General features: G+C 41.2%; 1 protein-coding gene across 2 annotated transcripts in view; it reads left to right on the top strand.

Annotated features, from left to right (window-relative positions):
• The first annotated feature begins 1,391 nt into the window (after positions 1-1,391).
• The window catches only part of STAMBP (STAM binding protein), a 34,918-nt gene continuing 16,825 nt past the window's right edge, over positions 1,392-19,484 (top strand). The window contains exons 1-2 of one of the 2 annotated variants that reach the window (XM_007189004.2): positions 1,392-1,445; positions 3,304-3,521. In XM_007189004.2, coding sequence (XP_007189066.1) covers positions 3,319-3,521 — 203 coding nt within the window. In that variant the 5' untranslated portion in view covers positions 1,392-1,445; positions 3,304-3,318. Of the gene's footprint in view, positions 1,520-3,303; positions 3,522-19,484 lie in introns of both variants that reach the window. The other variant, XM_007189003.2, reaches the window with a different exon arrangement.

Genomic DNA, 19,484 nt, shown 5'->3' with positions numbered 1-19,484 from the left:
TAAATATTAAACTTTGTTCTTTGGTCTACTAATATTTTTGAAAATTTATAAAGCTGAATACTATACACTGAAGCAGGGACAAATTCAAATGTAATATTTAACAAAATTCAGACTAGAAATTGAAACAGCTTTAAATATTAAAACATTTAATGAATATTATGATGACCAAGAACTAATATTGCTAAACTAAAACAAATGTGCACCTGCTTCTTATGTGATGGTAACCCCATCAACAGAATCAGTTAATCCATGAAAACATAGAGAGAAATTTCTAGTAACAAGCTGATGAAGTCTTTTCTTAATGAAGCTTTGAAAGGCTTTCAGTTTGAAAAGGAAATAGTTGTAGAAGATATGCTTTTCAAATTTACGGGTAAAATTTTTTGTAACATATGCTTAAAAAAAATTAATGATTTAACCAGTATTCAAAAAAGAACGTGAGGGGCTAAAGTGGTGTGCTAAAGTTTACAAAATGAAATTTACTTTTAGATCCTACTAGTGGAAACCCCTAGAATGATTGCTCCCCAAATACTCTTCCTCTGGAAACCTTGCCACTAACAAGGATGGACCTTAACAGCCAATTAGTCTAATGTGACCTACCTCTCTGGCCACAAAGATTTAAAACAGAACTGGACATTGAGTTTCTGAATGTGGCAATGAACAAAATTAAGGTGAAATCAAGAGCTGAGACTTGAGTAATTTCTAAAAAATAAGGGAATGGAAATTCAGAGAAAGCAAATTTCCACATAGAGAAGACCCGAGGATATGTATTTAGCAATAAAAATAAAAGTAAAAACACAGCTCATCCCCTGGTTTTCCAATGACTTAGTAGTATATATAGGGCATTGATAGGCTGGTGGGATAGTGTTCAACACCCAATCAATTCTGATAAAGCTCATACAGTTTTCTCCAGAGAAATGGGACAAGGTAGCTTTTTAGGACTGACAATCATTTAACATATCTCACAAATGTGAAGGACGTGAAGGTATGGGGTAAGCATGAAAGTTGCCAGTCTAATTCCAATAAATGTATGATTTATGTAATAGATTTTATCTGATTCCATACTTTCTAAGCTTTTCTAAGGGATGTTGTATTACAACTTGTGTAGCCTTTCACATGGTGGAATGCATCGGTGGTTAGTGCAGATATTTTAGGTTAGCGCAGACATCTACTGCGCTAACCTAAAAATAAAAGTTAGCTTGGTCATTGGGTCCTTTAACTATTTGTTTCCCCTTTCTTCCCCGTTGGTTTTGTTTTACCAATGTGGCCGCCGCCCCGCTCTCTCCTCATTGGTGGGTTTTTCCGCAGGTGGCAGCTCTAGCCCCGCCCACCAGTCGCCGCCCCTTGCCCTAAGTTCTTGAGAATTAACCGATAGACCAGAGGGAGGGGGCGGGGTGGGCGCCGGATGTGACGTTTCCGGAAGCGCCGAGTGTCGTCCGCGGGGACAGGTGGGGAAGGGTCCCGGGAGTATGGTGGGGCCGGGCCGCTGAGCGTGGTCGGACTCTGGCGGGGAGCGGCCACCGTGAGTGTGGGGCCCTCAGCCTTCTCCCCGCGCCCCCTGCCCGGCCTGCCGCGCGCGAGGCCCCTGACGGCTCTGGTCCCCAGCCGGGCCCAGCGCGTCCCCTCCTACCGCACGCAAAAGACCCGAAAACCTTGGCTGATTTTGCCGGGTGTTGACAACTTGGGCTTGAGTGCCTTCGAGAAGGGGGCCTCACGCAGTTGTCAGGAGGTCCCTCTCCACTGTATACGCCCCCTTCGCTCATTCCTGCTACTTCCTTTCGCCTCCTCATTTTTCCCCCTCGGTTCTTTACGCCACCTTCCCCACTTATTTACGGATACTGCATCTCCTCCCTGGAGTGTTGCTGAGCCTTGTAGCTCTGGGCACCACTTCCTGGCCTCGGGAGGGGGTTCCATTCGCTACCAAAAGATCCTCTACCGAGAGGGACTGAAGAGCAACAAGCTTGCTCTGCTTCAGTTAGCTTTGATGGGCTTTGCCCTGAGTTTATTAATTAGACAACTTGGGGAGTTTTTAGATTTGCTAGTAGCTTTCTGAGCCCCTAAAAAAGCTCGCACAGGAGACGGAATACCTCTACATCCCTGGTAGTCCCCACAACTTTTGTACTATTAGGGTGTTTGAGAAGAAGGTTGGTGGAGGAAGTGTGACCTAGAGATAGAATTGGCCCGGAGAAGACCATCTCTGAGGGAGGGGTTGGAATGGAAAACAAAAACAGTGGATAGACAAATGAAACTGAAATGTCAGGATTTCTGGGCAGATAAGAATCCTGACTGAAGCAAAAGATCTCTGTTGGGAATGAGTAAGGTTTAAGATTGAAAGGACAAAATGAGGCCAGTTGACACAGGGCCTTGAATTCCAAAATCTACTGTAGCTTGTATATTTTACAGCATGCTGGTTAGGATGTGTTGTAATTCAGTATGTATCCAATTACCAGAATCTTTTTGGAAATGATCATAGAGTGACATCTGATTGGAAGTTGGAGTCTGATTCTAACGGCAACAATATCAAGAAGGATTATATAATGACTGCAGTCTGAGACCCAAGGAGGGAAAACTTCTAGGGTTTTTTGTTGGTTTGTTTTTTGCATTTCAATTTACCTTTGTGTCCTTTTGTTATTCAAAGAGTACTTAGTCTTTGAAGATAGATTTGAATAAATTGTTTTCTAGATCTAAATTCCTTGCCCTGAAATGGTGAATGATGTTGTAGATTGACTGGAATAGAGGTTTCATGAGCAGAGTTAGGATTATGAGCATTCATTCCCACACCATTTCCTCTAACTAACCGTGTGCTCAAGTCAGTTACCCTCAAGTTAAATGATCAGCTTGAAGTTAGTTATCATCATGAAAGTTGATTGAGTATACTCTGCCAGGTACTGGGGTGGATGGAAGTGGGTAGCTGGGAGGACAGATAATGGAAAAAATATAAGATACTGTCCCTGTTTTTATGATGCCAAGGGCAGGACTACCTAATGACATGGAATGATTAGCATGAAGAGAGAATTGAACCCCTCGTGGCTCATTATAGTTATACTCTTTGTACCACCTAATTATGGTGCAGGGATTATGGGTTTTTGAGTCTGCCAATCCGTTCGTCCTTGTGATATAGGCTTCCTTGAGGGTCTCAGGCTTCTTGTGGGAAAGAGACCTTATTTGATATGAGCTACAGCATGTGGTATTTTTCTCTTAATTTCTTTGTAAGGTAGAGGTTTGTGGGAAAAACACAGTGTACTAGGCTGTGCTCGGCTGATGGGGGCCTTGGTGTTGATGCCATCTTTTTTTTTTCTGTTTCAGAACTTCTTGGTCCTGATGTCTGACCATGGAGATGTGAGCCTCCCACCCGAAGACCGGGTGAGGGCTCTCTCCCAGATGGGTAGCGCAGTGGAGATAAACGAAGACATTCCACCCCGTCGGTACTTCCGCTCTGGAGTGGAGATTATCCGAATGGCATCTATTTACTCTGAGGAAGGCAACATTGAACATGCGTTCATCCTCTATAACAAGTATATCACGTAAGACGCCTCCAGTTTCCTTTTTCTTTTCCGGTGACTGATGCCTCACTCATTCTGTCCTTGTGCTCATTTATTTCAGCTCAGAATTGCTAAAACTAGAGAACTTTACAGCATCATTATCATTAATCATTTTTGCTAGCAGCTCCTACATATTGGCTGTCCTTGACATTCAAAGACATGAATACTGAAAGTGTTGTTTTCATGACTCAGTAATTTCATGAGTAAGAGACCTAGCTCTTTGGCTTGTGCCCACATGGCCCAGCTGTTAGGCAAGAGAGTTGGTGTTTAAACTATACATGTTTTGTATTGATGAATGTTTTTCGCTGTCCTCTCTCTATTAAGAGAGCCAATCAGAGAATTATTGTTGAGGTTTAACAGAGCCAAAATTCCTCACCTCTACTTATTTTGTAGCAAATTGAATGACTCAGAAAAAAGTTTTTTTCTTAACCTTAATCACAAGCATAAAAATCATCAAATAAGTATTGATCACCTACAGTTTGTATAGCTCATCATAAGACCTTTCCCTTGAGTTGCTTAGCCTCTTGCAGCATAAATTGAAGATTTCAGTTCAGTTAACAGGAACAATTGCTAAAGCCCCAGTGATATTGGAAAAGATGTCTAATTTAGGAAGGGAATAATGTTAAAGGGTCTCATTTATAATTTCTAGTTTTGTTCTTTCATGATACCAGGATCTTAAAATAATAATAATTACAGTGTATTTGTATGGCTCTTAAATAGTTTATAGAATATTTCACCTGCATTATTTCACTTGATCTTCACAGTTCTGCGCACATTGAGTAAGGCACATCATCCTCCCATTCTGCATATGAGGAAACACCCTCCGGGTTTAGTGGTAGACTTTGTTCCACAGTTTGGAGTGACAAAACCTGGATTTTCTTAACTCTTAATTCAGGATTCATTCTACAACATAGGTCCTGTTCTTTTTGTTTTCTTTTTGGTAATGTTTCATGAATTGAAGGTAGTCTTTTGAGATCGTAGTCTTGAGTCACACTAATTTTTGGTTATTTTTTATTGTTTTTGAATAGGTATCATGTACGTGTAGTACAGAATTCAGAAGGCACAAAAGGGTGTATATTTAAAAACTAAATCTCCCTACCACTCCTCTTTTCCCCCAAACCTTTAGCTCCCCTCCCCAGAGACAGTCACTCTTATTAGTTTCTTATATGTTCTTCCAGAGATAATGTATGCCTATCAATTATATGATACTAAGTTTTTGATCACATGCTACTCTAAAGCAGAGTCTGTCAGCTTTGGTGTTAATGACATTTGGGGTTGAATAATTCTTTGTTGTGGGGAGTGTTCTGTGCATTGTAGCATATTTAGCAGCATCTTTGGTCTCTCTGCTCACTAGATGCCAGTAGAACCCTTTACCCCCAAGTTGTGACAACCCCAAATGTCTCCAGACATCAACTAATGCTTTTTAAGAGGCAAAACTGACCCAGTTGAGAACCAGTACTCTAAAGAAGAGTAGGTGTAAGAGTGGATTGCCTAGAATTCATATTGTAATTTTAGAATGGAGAAAAGGGACTGCTATTGTTTTTTTTTAAGTTTAGAAATAGTGTCTGTTTCCTCAGAGATCTTGCGTCCATCTATACCATAATGTCCTGTTATGTGGCCTCAATGTTGATAAAGTTTCGTAGAATTATAATTATATTTCTGCCTCTCTTTGCTTTTATGGTTTTTCATTCCTAGACACAATGGGCACAAAATTTATTTTCCTGAGAAGTTTCTTTGGCTATTGTCCCTCTCTTCATATACTCTGCTGCTGGTAGAATTAGTATTCTTGTATATTTCCAGTAATCTTGTAGGTAGTTCTCTCAGAATGAGGGGCACAATTCTTTTGGGAAATCATAGTTGAGAAAGTTCAGTAGAATCATGGAATCACTCTACCAGGTATTTTCTGAAGGGCCCTCTGGGTCTTCTTGTCCCACGTAGAAAGTGCTTTGAGGGTGAGGACCATATTCATTCAACAAATATATATTGCATATACCTACTGTCTACTTGACAGTGCAGTAGGTCCTGAATACGTAGTAAGTAAAATGGCCCCTGCCCTTATTCTACTTATGGAAGAAGACAGTATACAGGTAAGCAAATAAATATACAGTTCACAAAATAGGGAAAATGCTGTGGAAGCAACAGAGAGTGCTGGGACAGGGAATAACCAAGGGTATCTAATTAAATAGAGTAACATCTATCTGAGAACATAAGATTTAAACTTGAGACTTGAAGGATGCCATAGAGTTGGTCATTCCAAAAGCATAAGGCAGAGCATTTAAAACAGATACAGCTGTGTATTCAGAAGCATTCAGGTAAGAAAGACCTTAGTGTGTTCTGAGGATTGAAAGATCATTGTGTTTGGAGTGTAGCAAGTGAAGAGGGAGAATGACCGCAGATGAAGTTGGAGAGGCAGGCGGGGCCAAATCACGCAGGATCTTATAGGCCACAGTGAGGAGTTTACATTTTATCTTGAGAGCAATAGAAAGCCATTGAAAAGTTTTAAGTGAGGTTGTGACCTAATCTTACTTATATTTTAAAAATATAAATTTTGGCTGCTATGTGGTAACTGGTGGAGGGAGTGTCAAGAGAGAGGCTGGTAGGTTGAAGGAACATGGTGGACTGGAAAGGAGCAGATGGATTTGGTGTTCTGGAGATAGAGTCCATGGAACTTACTGATAATTTGGGAAAGAAGATGGTGTCAAGACTGACCTCAGTTTCTGCCTTGAGTAACTTAGGATTTGCTGGTCCATTTATTGAGATGGGGAGAGTGGTGTTGAAAAGGGGTTGGGTAGTGGGAAGATTCAAGAGTTCAGGCCTGGTTTTTTGACGTGTTAAGGTGTAAAGTTTAAGTTATCTGTGAGATATCCAAGTAGAGATGTCCAGTAGTAGGTTGGATGTAGCAGTCTGAACTCAGAGGAGAGGTCTGGGTTGCAGATTCAAGCCCAGGAGTACTCAACATATAGTTGGTTCTGAAGCCATGAAAACTGCTGAGACCTTGTAGTGCAGTGGTTATTAATCTGGGGTCCAGGAACCCACAGGGATTCATTGATAAAATTCAGGGTCCATGAACTTGGTTGGGAAAAACTTTTCTGGTTTTTACTAATCTCTAACTAAAATTTAGCACTTCCTTTAATTTTGAATATAGGCGTCAAACCACAGTATTATTAATATTTGTAGTTTTGTCACCAGTAGAAATCAAGATATTTTTGTATTAAATTATGATTGTTGCTGATATCTCAAACTAACATTTATACTTATCACTACTTCAGAATTACAGTACAGAGTTATTAAACCCACAACTACATCCTGTTTTTTAATGTATTAACAATACATTAATGTGCTTACATTAAGTAAGCACATATCACACATTTTTAATATTTTGAAAACTGCATTACAGTAGAATTGGGCTTTTTGTAATGTTTCATAATTTATATTATATCTTTAAAAAATTATTCTGAGAAGGGTCCATAGGATTTATGAGATGCCAGAAGGATCCATGGCGTATTAAAGTATCAAGAAACCTTTCCTTGAAGGAAGGTTCGAGAGGTAGGAGGAAATCTAGGAAATCCATCATTTTGTCATGGGAGCCAAAAGAGGTCAGTATTTGCAGGACAGTGGCCAGCTGTGTCAGATGGGCAAGGATTTGGGTTTGATGTCATGACGTGATCAGTAATCTTGGTAAGCAATTTCACTGGAAGGATTAAAGATTGGAGTGGGTTGAAAGGTGAATGGACAGTAAGAGAGTAGAGACTGTGAGTATAGTCCAGAGATCGGAGAACTTTTTCTGTAAAAGGGCCAGATACTAAATTTTTTTTTATCATCTTTATTGGAGTATAATTGCTTTACAATGTTGTGTTAGTTTCTGCTGTATAACAAGGTGAATCAGCTATACATATACATATATCCCCATATCGCCTCCCTCTTGCATCTCCCTCCCACTCTCCTTATCCCACCACTCTAGGTGGTTACAAAGCACCGAGCTGATCTCCAACTGCTTCCCACTAGCTATCTATTTTACATTTGGTAGTGTATATATGTCCATGCCACTCTCTCACTTCGTCCCAGCTTACCCTTCCCCCTCCCCGTGTCCTCAAGTCCATTCTTTACATCTACGTAGAGACTAACCCTTGGGACCGGAAAGTAGTGGTCTATTTAGTGGACACATCGCTGCCAGACACAGATGTCTGGATTCATGATTTTATGTCAGAATATCTGGTAGAGCTTTCAAAAGTCAATTAATCACTGCTTCTGAGACCTTGACAACTGATTCAGATTTTTTAGCAATAACAAAATGTAGTAGGCTTTAAAAAAAAAATCTTACCTCTGCTACATGGCTCTGACTGCTGTGGGGGATTGAGAAGAATATGCTTATGTTTGATGAAAGGTATTTAACAAGTTTTGTTTTAACAGAGTTGACTTTTCAAAGAGAATTGCACTTGAATTATTACTATAATATTAGAATAAAAATGTTTATCAATAAAAAAAAAAGTTCAAACTTTTTTATTCATGTCCTGCCCCTAGTTCTTCAGGACCATTTTTTTTTTTAAGATTCCATATATATGTGTTAGCATACTGTATTTGTTTTTCTCTTTCTGACTTACTTCACTCTGTATGACAGATTCTAGGTCCATCCACCTCAGTACAAATAACTCAATTTCGTTTCTTTTTATGGCTGAGTAATATTCCATTGTATACATGTGCCACATCTTCTTTATCCATTTATCTGTCGGTGTACACTTAGATTGCTTCCATGTCCTGGCTATTGTAAATAGAGCTGCAATGAACATTGTGGTACATGACTCTTTGAATTATGGTTTTCTCAGGGTATATGCCCTGTAGTGGGATTGCTGGGTCATATGGTAATTCTATTTTTAGTTTTTTAAGGAACCTCCATACTGTTCTCCATAGTGGCTGTATCAATTTACATTCCCACCAACAGTGCAAGAGGGTTCCCTTTTCTGCACACCTTCTCCAGCATTTATTGTTTGGAGGTTTTTTGATGATGGCCATTCTGACTGGTGTGAGGTGGTACCTCACTGTAGTTTTGATTTGCATTTCTCTAATGATTAGTGATGTTGAGCATCCTTTCATGTGTTTGTTGGCAATCTGTATATCTTCTTTGGAGAAATGTCTATTTAGGTTTTCTGCCCATTTTTGGATTGGGTTGTTTGTTTTTTTGATATTGAGCTGCATGAGCTGCTTGTATATTTTTGAGATTAATCCTTTGTCAGTTGTTTCGTTGGCAAATATTTTCTCCCATTCTGAGGGTTGTCTTTTTGTCTTGTTTATGGTTTCCTTTGCTGTGCAAAAGCTTTGAAGTTTCATTAGGTCCCATTTGTTTATTTTTGTTTTTATTTCCATTTCTCTAGGAGTTGGGTCAAAAAGGATCTTGCTGTGATTTATGTCAAATAGTGTTCTGCCTATGTTTTCCTCTAAGAGTTTGATAGTGTCTGGCCTTACATTTATGTCTTTAATCCATTTTGAGTTTATTTTTGTGTATGGTGTTAGGGAGTGTTCTGATTTCATTCTTTTGCATGTAGCTGTCCAGTTTTCCCAGCACCACTTATCGAAGAGGCTGTCTTTTCTCCACTGTATATGCTTGCCTCCTTTATCAAAAATAAGGTGACCATATGTGCGTGGGTTTATCTCTGGGCTTTCTGTGCTGTTCCATTGATGTATATTTCTGTTTTTGTGCCAGTACCATACTGTCTTAATTACTGTAGCTTTCTATTATAGTCTGAAGTCAAGGAGCCTGATTCCTCCAGCTCCGTTTTTCTTTCTCAAGATTGCTTTGGCTATTCGGGGTCTTTTGTGTTTCCATACAAATTGTGAAATTTTTGTTCTAGTTCTGTGAAAAATGCCATTGGTAGTTTGATAGGGATTGCATTGAATCTGTAGATTGCTTTGGGTAGTAGAGTCATTTTCACACTGTTGATTCTTCCAATCCAAGAACATAGAATATCTCTCCATCTGTTTGTATCATCTTTAATTTCTTTCATCAGTGTCTTATAATTTTCTGCATACAGGTCTTTTGTCTCCTTAGGTAGGTTTATTCCTAGGTATTTTATTCTTTTTGTTGCAATGGTAAATGGGAGTGTTTTCTTAATTTCTCTTTCAGATGTTTCATCACTAGTGTATAGGAATGCAAGAGATTTCTGTGCATTAATTTTGTATCCTGCTACTTTACCAAATTCATTGATTAGCTGTAGTAGTTTTCTGGTAGCATCTTTAGGATTCTCTATGTATAGTATCATGTCATCTTGCCAACAGTGACAGTTTTACTTCTTCTTTTCCTATTTGGATTCCTTTTATTTCTTTTTCTTCTCTAATTGCTGTCGCTGAAACTTCCAAAACTATGTTGAATAATAGTGGTGAGAGTGGTCAACCTTGTCTTGTTCCTGATCTTAGTGGAAATGGTTTCACTTTTTTCACGATTGAGAACGATGTTGGCTGTGGGTTTGTCACATATGGCCTTTATTATGTTGAGGTAAGTTCCCTCTATTGCCTACTTTCTGGAGAGTTTTTATCATAAATGGGTGTTGAATTTTGTCAAAAGTTTTTTCTGCATCTATTGAGATGATCATACGGTTTTTCTCCTTCAGTTTGTTAATATGGTGTATCACATTGATTGATTTGCATATATTGAAGAATCCTTGCATTCCTGGGATAAACCCCACTTGATCATGGTGTATGATCCTTTTAATGTGCTGTTGGATTCTGTTTGCTAGTATTCTGTTGAGGATTTTTGCATCTATGTTCATCAGTGATATTGGCCTGTAGTTTTCTTTCTTTGTGACATCTTTGTCTGGTTTTGGTAGCAGGGTGATGTTGGCCTCGTAGAATGATTTGGGGAGTGGTCCTCCCTCTGCAATATTTTGGAAGAGTTTGAGAAGGATAGGTGTTAGCTCTTCTCTAAATGTTTGATAGAATTCTCCTGTGAAGCCATCTGGTCCTGGGCTTTTGTTTGTTGGAAGATTGTTAATCAGTTTCAATTTCAGTGCTTGTGATTGGTCTGTTCATAGTTTCTATTTCTTCCTGGTTCAGTCTCAGAAGGTTGTTCTTTTCTAAGAATTTGTCCATTTCTTCCAGGTTGTCCATTTTATTGGCATATATAGTTGCTTGTAATAATTTCTCATGATCCTTTGTATTTCTGCAGTGTTAGTTGTTACTTCTCCTTTTTCATTTCTAATTCTATTGATTTGAGTCTTCTCCCTTTTTTTCTTGATGAGTCTGGCTAATGGTTTATCAATTTTGTTTATCTTCTCCAACAGCCAGCTTTTAGTTTTATTGACCTTTGCTGTTGTTTCCTTCATTTCTTTTTCATTTATTTCTGATCTGATCTTTATGATTTCTTTCCTTCTGCTAACTTTGGGTTTTTTTTGTTCTTCTTTCTCTAATTGCTCTAGGTGTAAGGTTAGGTTGTTCATTTGAGATTTTTCTTGTTTCTTGAGGTAAGATTGTATTGCTATAAACTTCCCTCTTAGAACTGCTTTTGCTGCATACCATAGGTTTTGGGTCATCGTGTTATCATTGTCATTTGTTTCTAGGTATTTTTTGATTTCCTCTTTGATTTCTTCAGTGATCTCTTGGTTTTTAGTAGTGTATTGTTTAGCCTCCATATGTTTGTATTTTTTACAGTGTTTTTCCTGTAATTGATATCTAGTCTCATAGCATTGTGGTCAGAAAAGATACTTGATACGATTTCAATTTTCTTAAATTTACCAAGGCTTGATTTGTGACCCAATATATGATGTATCCTGGAGAATGTTCCATTAGTACTTGAGAAGAAAGTGTATTCTATTGTTTTTGGATGGAGTATCCTATAAATATCAATTAAGTCCATCTTGTTTGATATATCATTTAAAGCTTGTGTTTCCTTATTTATTTTCATTTTGGATGATCTGTCCATTGGTGAAAGTGTGGTGTTAAAGTCCCCTACTATTATTGTGTTACTGTCGATTTTCCCCTTTTATGGCCTTTGCCTTATGTATTGAGGTGCTCCTATGTTGGGTTCATAAATATTTACAATTGTTATATCTTCTTCTTGGATTGATCCCTTGATCATTATGTAGTGTCCTTCTTTGTTTCTTGTAGTAGTCTTTATTTTAAAGTCTATTTTGTCTGATATGAGAATTGCTACTCCAGCTTTCTTTTGATTTCCATTTGCATGGAATATCTTTTTCCTCACTTTCAGTCTGTATGTGTCCCTAGGTCTGAAGTGGGTCTCTTGTAGACAGCATATATACGGGTCTCGTTTTTGTATCCATTCAACCAGTCTATGTCTTTTGGTTGGAGATTTTTTTTTTTACTCATTCAACAAATATTTTTTGACCATATATGCAACAGGTCACTTGGGATATCACAGTGAACAAAACGAAGTCTTAACTCTCATGGAGTTTTTATTCTAGTGTTGAAGACAGATAATAAAAATATATTTTTCAAGTGGTGATAAGTACTGTGAAGCAAAGAAGGGAGCAGAGTGACTGAGAAATTCTGTTCAATATAGGGCAGTCAGAGAAGGTGACAATTGCTCTGTTAATATTAACAGTATTAATCAATATTGTGCAATAAAATTATCAACTATTAAGCACTCTTTTTGGTGTCTACAAGAATAAAAATAGCAATATTTGAGTACTTCTAGTGCCAGACATTATTTAACTTACGCTTACAACAAATCTGAGGTAGGTATTATTATTATTTCTAATTTACAGTAGGCAAAAGTGAGCCTTAGAGAGGCTGTTTCAGTTATCTATTGCTGTGTAACAAAGCATCTCAAAGTTACCGACCTAAAACAACAACTTATTTGCTCATAATTCTGAAATTTGGTCAGGGCTTGATGGGGCCAGCACAGCGGCTCACATGGATGGCTTGACTGGAGCTGAAGGATGCACTTCCAAGGTGGCCTCATAAATATGGTTGGCAAGTTGGTGCTGTAAACTGGAAGCTTAGCTGGGACCACTGGCAAGGGGCTTCACTTATCTTCCATGTGGCCTCTCCAAATAGCAAGGTTGGGCCTCTCACAGCATGGTGGTCTCAGTGTACTTAGACTTCTTAAATGGCCACTAACTTCTTAAATGGCCAACCTAGGGCACAAATGTGGGAGCTGCCAGGCCTCTTAATACCTGGGCTCAGAAATCTCAGAATGTTTTTCTTGCCATATTCCATTAGTTAAAGGTCACAGAGCCAGCCTAGATTCAAGAGGAGGGACTACTCAGGGTCATGAATGCCAGGAGGCATGGTTCACTGGGGGCTACCAATGTAATTGAATACTACAGTTTGCCCTTTGGTCTCTAATGATTTATGTTCCTCCTTCATGTACAATTATACTCACATATCCTAATACTTCCAAAAGTCTTGTTCCACTTTTACATTGGCTCAAAATCTAGGATCTACCTGGAATCTTAGCTCATGGTACTAAGCACCTCCCTGTATGCTTAGGCCAGAACCACTCATTCTCCTTAATTCCTCTCACTTTTTCCTTCCATTTCAACCAAGCAACCTATATCATTGACTTTACTTCCTAAATGTCTCCCTAATCCCTAATCCTAACCCTAATCAGTTCACTTCCTTCCTTTTCCACCTCCTCAATTCTAAGCTACCATAATTGCTACCTGGGCTACGGTGAAACTACCAGTTGTCTCCGTCATTCTCTCTTGCTCTTCCTTAATTCAGTGATTCTCAATGAGGGTTGATTTTGCCCCTTGGGGACATTTGGCAATGTCTGGAGACTTTGGTTGTCTCAACTCCATGTGTGGATACATCTAGCGTGGAGATGCCAAGGATGCTGCTAAACATCCTATAATGTATAGGACAGCCCCCCACAACAAAGAATTACCCATCGCAAAGTGTCAGTAGTGCTGAGGTTGAGAAACCCTGCAATCTTTTCTTCACCAAGTAGCCAGAGGTCTTTTTCAAATGCAATCATGTCAACAGTCAGCTGAAAAATCTTTGCAGATCTTCCTACTGATTTTAGGTTAAGAATGTGAACCTCTTTTTTTCTGGTGCATAGCGTCTCTGTAGGGTAGCCCCTACCAGGCTCTTTAGCCTCAGCTTGTGCACTCAGCTCTTTGCTTTCTGTGCTCTAGCCACTTGGGCCTTCCTTCAGTTCTATACATATTGCATCTCACTATGGGACCTTACCCACGCTCTGTCAGAATGCTCTCCCTCCTAACAACCCCCAATCCTGATCCTAATTCTAACTGTAACAGAAGAACGAGTGCAGGTGTTGGGGGGAGCTGGCATCTGGGAGAGATCCAGAGGCTCCATATTGATGATTCTGGAGCGCTGAGTGAGGCCACTAAATATACCTCTCTGCTTTCCACTCATTATACAGAATCTCTTTAAAAAGGCATGATGGGGGCTTCCCTGGTGGCGCAGTGGTTGAGAATCTGCCTGCCAATGCAGGGGACACGGGTTCGAGCCCTGGTCTGGGAAGATCCCACATGCCGCGGAGCGACTGGGCCCGTGAGCCACAATTACTGAGCCTGCGCGTCTGGAGCCTGTGCTCCGCAACAAGAGAGGCCGCGACAGTGAGAGACGCGCGCACCGCGATGAAGAGTGGCCCCCACTTGCCGCAACTAGAGAAAGCCCTCGCACAGAAACGAAAGACCCAACACAGCCACAAATAAATAAATAAATAAATAAATAAAATATTAAAAAAAATACTTTAAAAAAAAAAAAAAAAGGCATGATGGGACCCAGTGGGGAGGGTTGCAGCTGAATGGAGCAGTGAGGTGGGAGCCTGGCATTGCTGCCCTGAGAGGTGCACTGAGCAGTGCAGGCCCTGGTGGCTCCCAGGCTTCTGGTGCTCCCTACACGGGAATACAGTGATCCTGTCAGAAGCAGAGACTCCCAGGATCTTTGTTAACATTACCTGGCCTTTGGTTGGAGAGATTAGTCCATTTACATTTAAGGTAGTTATCGATATGTATGTTCCTATTACCATTTTCTTAAATGTTTTGGGTTTGTTATTGTAGGTCTTTTCCTTCTCTTGTGTTTCCTGCCTAGAGAAGTTCCTTTAGCGTTTGTTGTAAAGCTGGTTTGGTGGTGCTGAATTCTCTTGACTTTTGCTTGTCTGTAAAGGTTTTAATTTCTCCTTCAAATGTGAATGAGATCCTTGCTGGGTAGAGTAATCTTGGTTGTAGGTTTTCACCTTTCATCACTTTAAATATGTCCTGCTGCTCCCTTCTGGTTTGCAGAGATTCTGCTGAAAGATCAGCTGTTAACGTTATGGGGATTCCCTTGTGTGTTATTTGTTGTTTTTCCCTTGCTGCTTTTAATATTTTTTCTTTGTATTTAATTTTTGATAGTTTGATTAATATGTGTCTTGGCATGTTTCTCCTTGGATTTATCCTGAATGGGACTCTCTGTGCTTCCTGGACTTGATTGACTATTTCCTTTCCCATATTAGGGAAGTTTTCAAGTATAATCTCTTCAAATATTTTCTCAGTCCCTTTCTTTTTCTCTTCTTCTTCTGGGACCCCTATAATTCGAATGTTGGTGTGTTTAATGTTGTCCCAGAGGTCTCTGAGACTGTCCTCAATTCTTTTCATTCTTTTTTCTTTATTCTGCTCTGCAGTAGTTATTTCCACTATTTTATCTTCCAGGGCACTTATCCGTTCTTCTGCCTCAGTTATTCTGCTATTGATTCCTTCTAGAGAATTTTAAATTTCATTTATTGTGTTGTTCATCATTGTTTGTTTGCTCTTTAGTTCTTCTAGGTCCTTGTTAAACATTTCTTGTATTTTCTCCATTCTATTTCCAAGATTTTGGATCATCTTTACTATCATTACTCTGAATTCTTTTTCAGGTAGACTGCCTATTTCCTCTTCATTTGTTTGGTCTGGTGGGTTTTTGCCTTGCTCCTTCATCTGCTGTGTGTTTCTCTGTCTTTTCATTTTGCCTAACTTACTGTGTTTGGGGTCTCCTTTTCGCAGGGTGCAGGTTCGTAGTTCCCACTGTTTTTGGTATCTGCCCCCAGTGGGTAAGGTTGGTTCAGTGGGTTGTGTAGGCTTCCTGGTGGAGGGGACTAGTGCCTGTGTTCTGGTGGATAGGGCTGGATCTTGTCTTTCTGGTGGGCAGGACTGCATCCGGTGGTGTGTTTTGGGGTGTCTGTGAACTTATTATGATTTTAGGCAGCCTCTCTGCTAATGGGTGGGGTTGTGTTCCTGTCTTGCTAGTTGTTTGGCATGGGGTGTCCAGAACTGGAGTTTGCTGGTCATTGAGTGGAGCTGGGTCTTAGCGTTGAGATGGAGATCTCTGGGAGAGCTCTCGCTGATTGATATTACCTGGGGCAGGGAGGTCTCTGGTAGTCCAATGTCCTGAACTCAGCTCTCCCACCTCAGAGGCTCAGGTCTGACACCCGGCTGGAGCACCAAGACCCTGTCAGCCACACGGCTCAGAAGAAAAGGGAGAAAAAAAAATTAAAAAAAAAAAATAATTTTTAAAAATATTATTAAAATAAAAAAATATAATAAGTAATAAAAGAGAGCAACCAAACCAATAAACAAATCCACCAATGATAACAAGGGCTAAAAACTATACTAAGATAAACATAAAAATCAGAAACTAGTCTGTCGCATACAGCAAACCCCAAAGTCTACAGTTGCTCCCAAAGTCCACGGCCTCAGTTTTAGGATGATTTGTTGTCTATTCAGGTATTCCACAGATGCAGGGTACATCAAGTTGATTGTGGAGATTTAGTCTGCTGCTCCTGAGGCTACATGGAGTGATTTCCCTTTCTCTTCTTTGTTCGCACAGGTCCTTCCCAGGGTTCAGCTTTGGATTTGGCCCCGCCTCTGTGTGTAGGTCGCCCTCTGGCGTCTGTTCTTCACCCAGACAGGAGGGGGTTAAAGGAGCAGCTGATTAGGGGGTTCTGGCTCACTCAGACTAGGGGGAGGGAGGGGTACAGAATGCAGGGCGAGCCTGTGGTGGCAGAGGCCGGCGTGATGTTGCACCAGCCTGAGGCGCGCCGTGTGTTCTCCCAGGGAAGTTGTCCCTGGATCACGGCACCCTGGCAGTGGCGGGCTGCACAGGCTCCTGGGAGGGGAGGTGTGGACAGTGACCTGTGCTCGCACACAGGCTTCTTGGTGGCGCCAGTAGCAGCCTTAGCGTTTCATGCCCGTCTCTGGGGTCCGCACTGATAGCGGCGGCTCGCGCCCATCTCTGGAGCTCGTTTAGGCGATGCTCTGAATCCCCTCTCCTCGCACACCCCGAAACAATGGTCTCTTGACTCTTAGGCAGTTCCAGACTTTTTCCTGGGCTCCCTCCCGGCTACCTGTGGTGCACTAGCCCCCTTCAGGCTGTGTTCATGCCGCCAACCCCAGTCCTCTCCCTGCGATCCGACCGAAGCCCGAGCCTCAACTCCCAGCCCCTGCCCGCCCCGGCGGGTGAGCAGACAAGCCTCTCAGGCTGGTGAGTGCTGGTCGGCACCGATCCTCTGTGCGGGAATCTCTCTGCTTTGCCCTTCGCACCCCTGTTGCTGCGCTCTCCTCCGTGGCTCCAAAGCTTCCCCCTCCGCCACCCGCAGTCTCCGCCCGCGAAGGGGCTTCCTAGTGTGTGGAAACCTTTCCTCCTTCACAGCTCCCTCCCAGAGGTGCAGGTCCCGTCCCTATTCTTGTCTCTGTTTTTTCTTTTCTCTTTTGCCCTAACCAGGTACATGGGGAGTTTCTTGCCTTTTGGGAGGTCTGCGGTCTTCTGCCAGCGTTCAGTAGGTGTTCTGTAGGAGTTGGTCCACATGTAGATGTATTTTCGATGTATTTGTGGGGAGGAAGGTGATCTCCACGTCTTACTCCTCTGCCATCTTGAAGGTCCTCCCTGTCAGTAGTTTTTCAGTCAGCGATCCTTTTTCTTCTTTTCCTTCGTGCTTAATCTAGTTTCATTTGCTCACAGGGTGCCCCGTGTAGAGGTCTTGCCCCCAGCACTTCAGACCAGAGTTCCTAGGGCAAAGTGGCTGCACCCAACACCAGTAAATATTTTTGGCTTTGCAGGCAATTTGATCTCTGTTGCAGCCTCTGCTTTGTAGTGTGAAAGCAAGCCATAGATAATACACGAATGAATGGGTGAGGCTGTGCTCCAATGAAATTTTGTTTATAAAAACAGATGGCGAGCTAGATTTGACCCGATAGCCGTAGTTTGCCAAGCCGTGGCATAGACAGCTCTTTGGAGAAGTTGGATAGGAAGTAAAGTGGAAAACTGAGGAAGTAATTGAAGGGGACAAGGAGTACATGAATGTGCGTGTGTGTGGTTTTTTTTAAGGCAATTTTATTTATTTTTTTGTTTGTTTGTTTTTTAATTAATTAATTTATTTATTTATTGGCTGCATTGGGTCTTCATTGCTGTGCGCGGGCTTTCTCTAGTTGCACTGAGCGGGGGCTACTCTTTGTTGCGGTGCTCTGGCTTCTCATTGCAGTGGCTTCTCTTGTTGTGGAGCACGGGCCCTAGGCGTGCGGGCTTCAGTAGTTGTGGCTCGCAGGCTCTAGAGCGCAGGCTCAGTAGTTGTGGCACACAGGCTTAGTTGCTCCGCGGCACGTGGGATCTTCCCGGACCAGGGCTCGAACCCGTGTCCCATGCATTGGCAGGCGGATTCTTAACCACTGTGCCACCAGGGAAGCCCCGCATGTGTTTTAAGATGGGAGATTCTAGAGCTTATTTTTTGCTGATGGAAAGGATACTGTGGAGAAGGAGAGGCTAATGGTACAGAAAAGAGAGTTTCAGTGTAGAAATAAACTCTTATATAAGCAAGAGGGAGTAGGATTAACGGTACACGGATGCTTAAGAAGTTGATTTTTTTTCTGTGATTTGGTGTTACTTTGAGTGATATGAATATCAGTGTTAACAGCAAGACCGATTCGGGGAGTCTGTTCCTGTATGTGGTGTTCTGCTTATAGGACCATTTAACATGAGGAACGAGGCCTAGAGGAGAGGTGAGTGAGAGGAGGGTAGAATGTATTACTTAACTTGTTAGATTTGGGGTTTAATTTGGGACTTTGTTGGATTGGCTAGACCTGGATCAATAAATGTAGCTACCTTCATTTTTCCTGCAGATATCTTCAAGGCCCTAACTCTGATTCTGTGAACTGACAAGCCCTAGGAGTTGCAAAAAAACTTCTAGCTCAGTATTCTTGGTCAGTTTTTCTACCGCAGTTTACTTGGTATATTCCTGTCAGTTAACAACGGCTCACTTTGGCAGTTATTACACTGAGGAGAGAGGAGGGAAGAGGGTAGGCCTCTACCTCACCACTCTTCTGCCTCCCCCCCACTATTGAGTCATTGTTCTAGACCTTTTTGCACACTTTAACTCAGGATTTTAAAGGGCATGTTTGTTCTTTTCTCTTGAGCAGTTCAGGCATCTTAATGATCTCAAGCACATTTCTCCCCCCTCAGAGGTTTCCCCTACTGTAGGAATGCTTTGCCTTTTGCAGACCCCAGTATAGAAGAAGGATCTTCAACATATTAAATCAGTACATATTTTCATGGTGAGCACAGACAGTAATGCAGGCGGTGGATTCTTTCGCAGCTTTTTATGGTCATCGACTAGGCTGCATAGAAGAGAGTTACAGAGGACTTAGGCAATTCCTGTCTGCTGTGTGAGCCCCCTACAACACAGACCTGCTTTCTGAAAATGGCCTGTCACCTGTGTTGAAAATGTTTACCACCAGGATTGGGGCTTATGGACTGAAAAGGGTTTTCATTTGTGCTCATGCTCACTTTGCTGACTAACTTTTAAGATTGGAAGAAATTAGAGCCCTTAATACATCCATGTTATAGAATTTCTGCTTGACTTTTTAAATTATTTTTACACAAAAGTAATATTTGTTCATGATTAAAGCAAATTTTTTTCAAGCCATACAGCAAGGGGAATATTAAAGTGAAAAGAAAATTCCCATTCGCCAGAGGTAATCACTGTTATGTTTCTTGTGTGTTTATGTGTTTGTTAAGAAAATA

The sequence above is a fragment of the Balaenoptera acutorostrata genome, chromosome 12, assembly GCF_949987535.1.
Source record: "Balaenoptera acutorostrata chromosome 12, mBalAcu1.1, whole genome shotgun sequence".
Classification (NCBI taxonomy): Eukaryota; Metazoa; Chordata; class Mammalia; order Artiodactyla; family Balaenopteridae; genus Balaenoptera; species Balaenoptera acutorostrata.
Note: the sequence above shows the minus strand (reverse complement) of the source record. Positions and strands in the feature narration are given on the sequence as shown.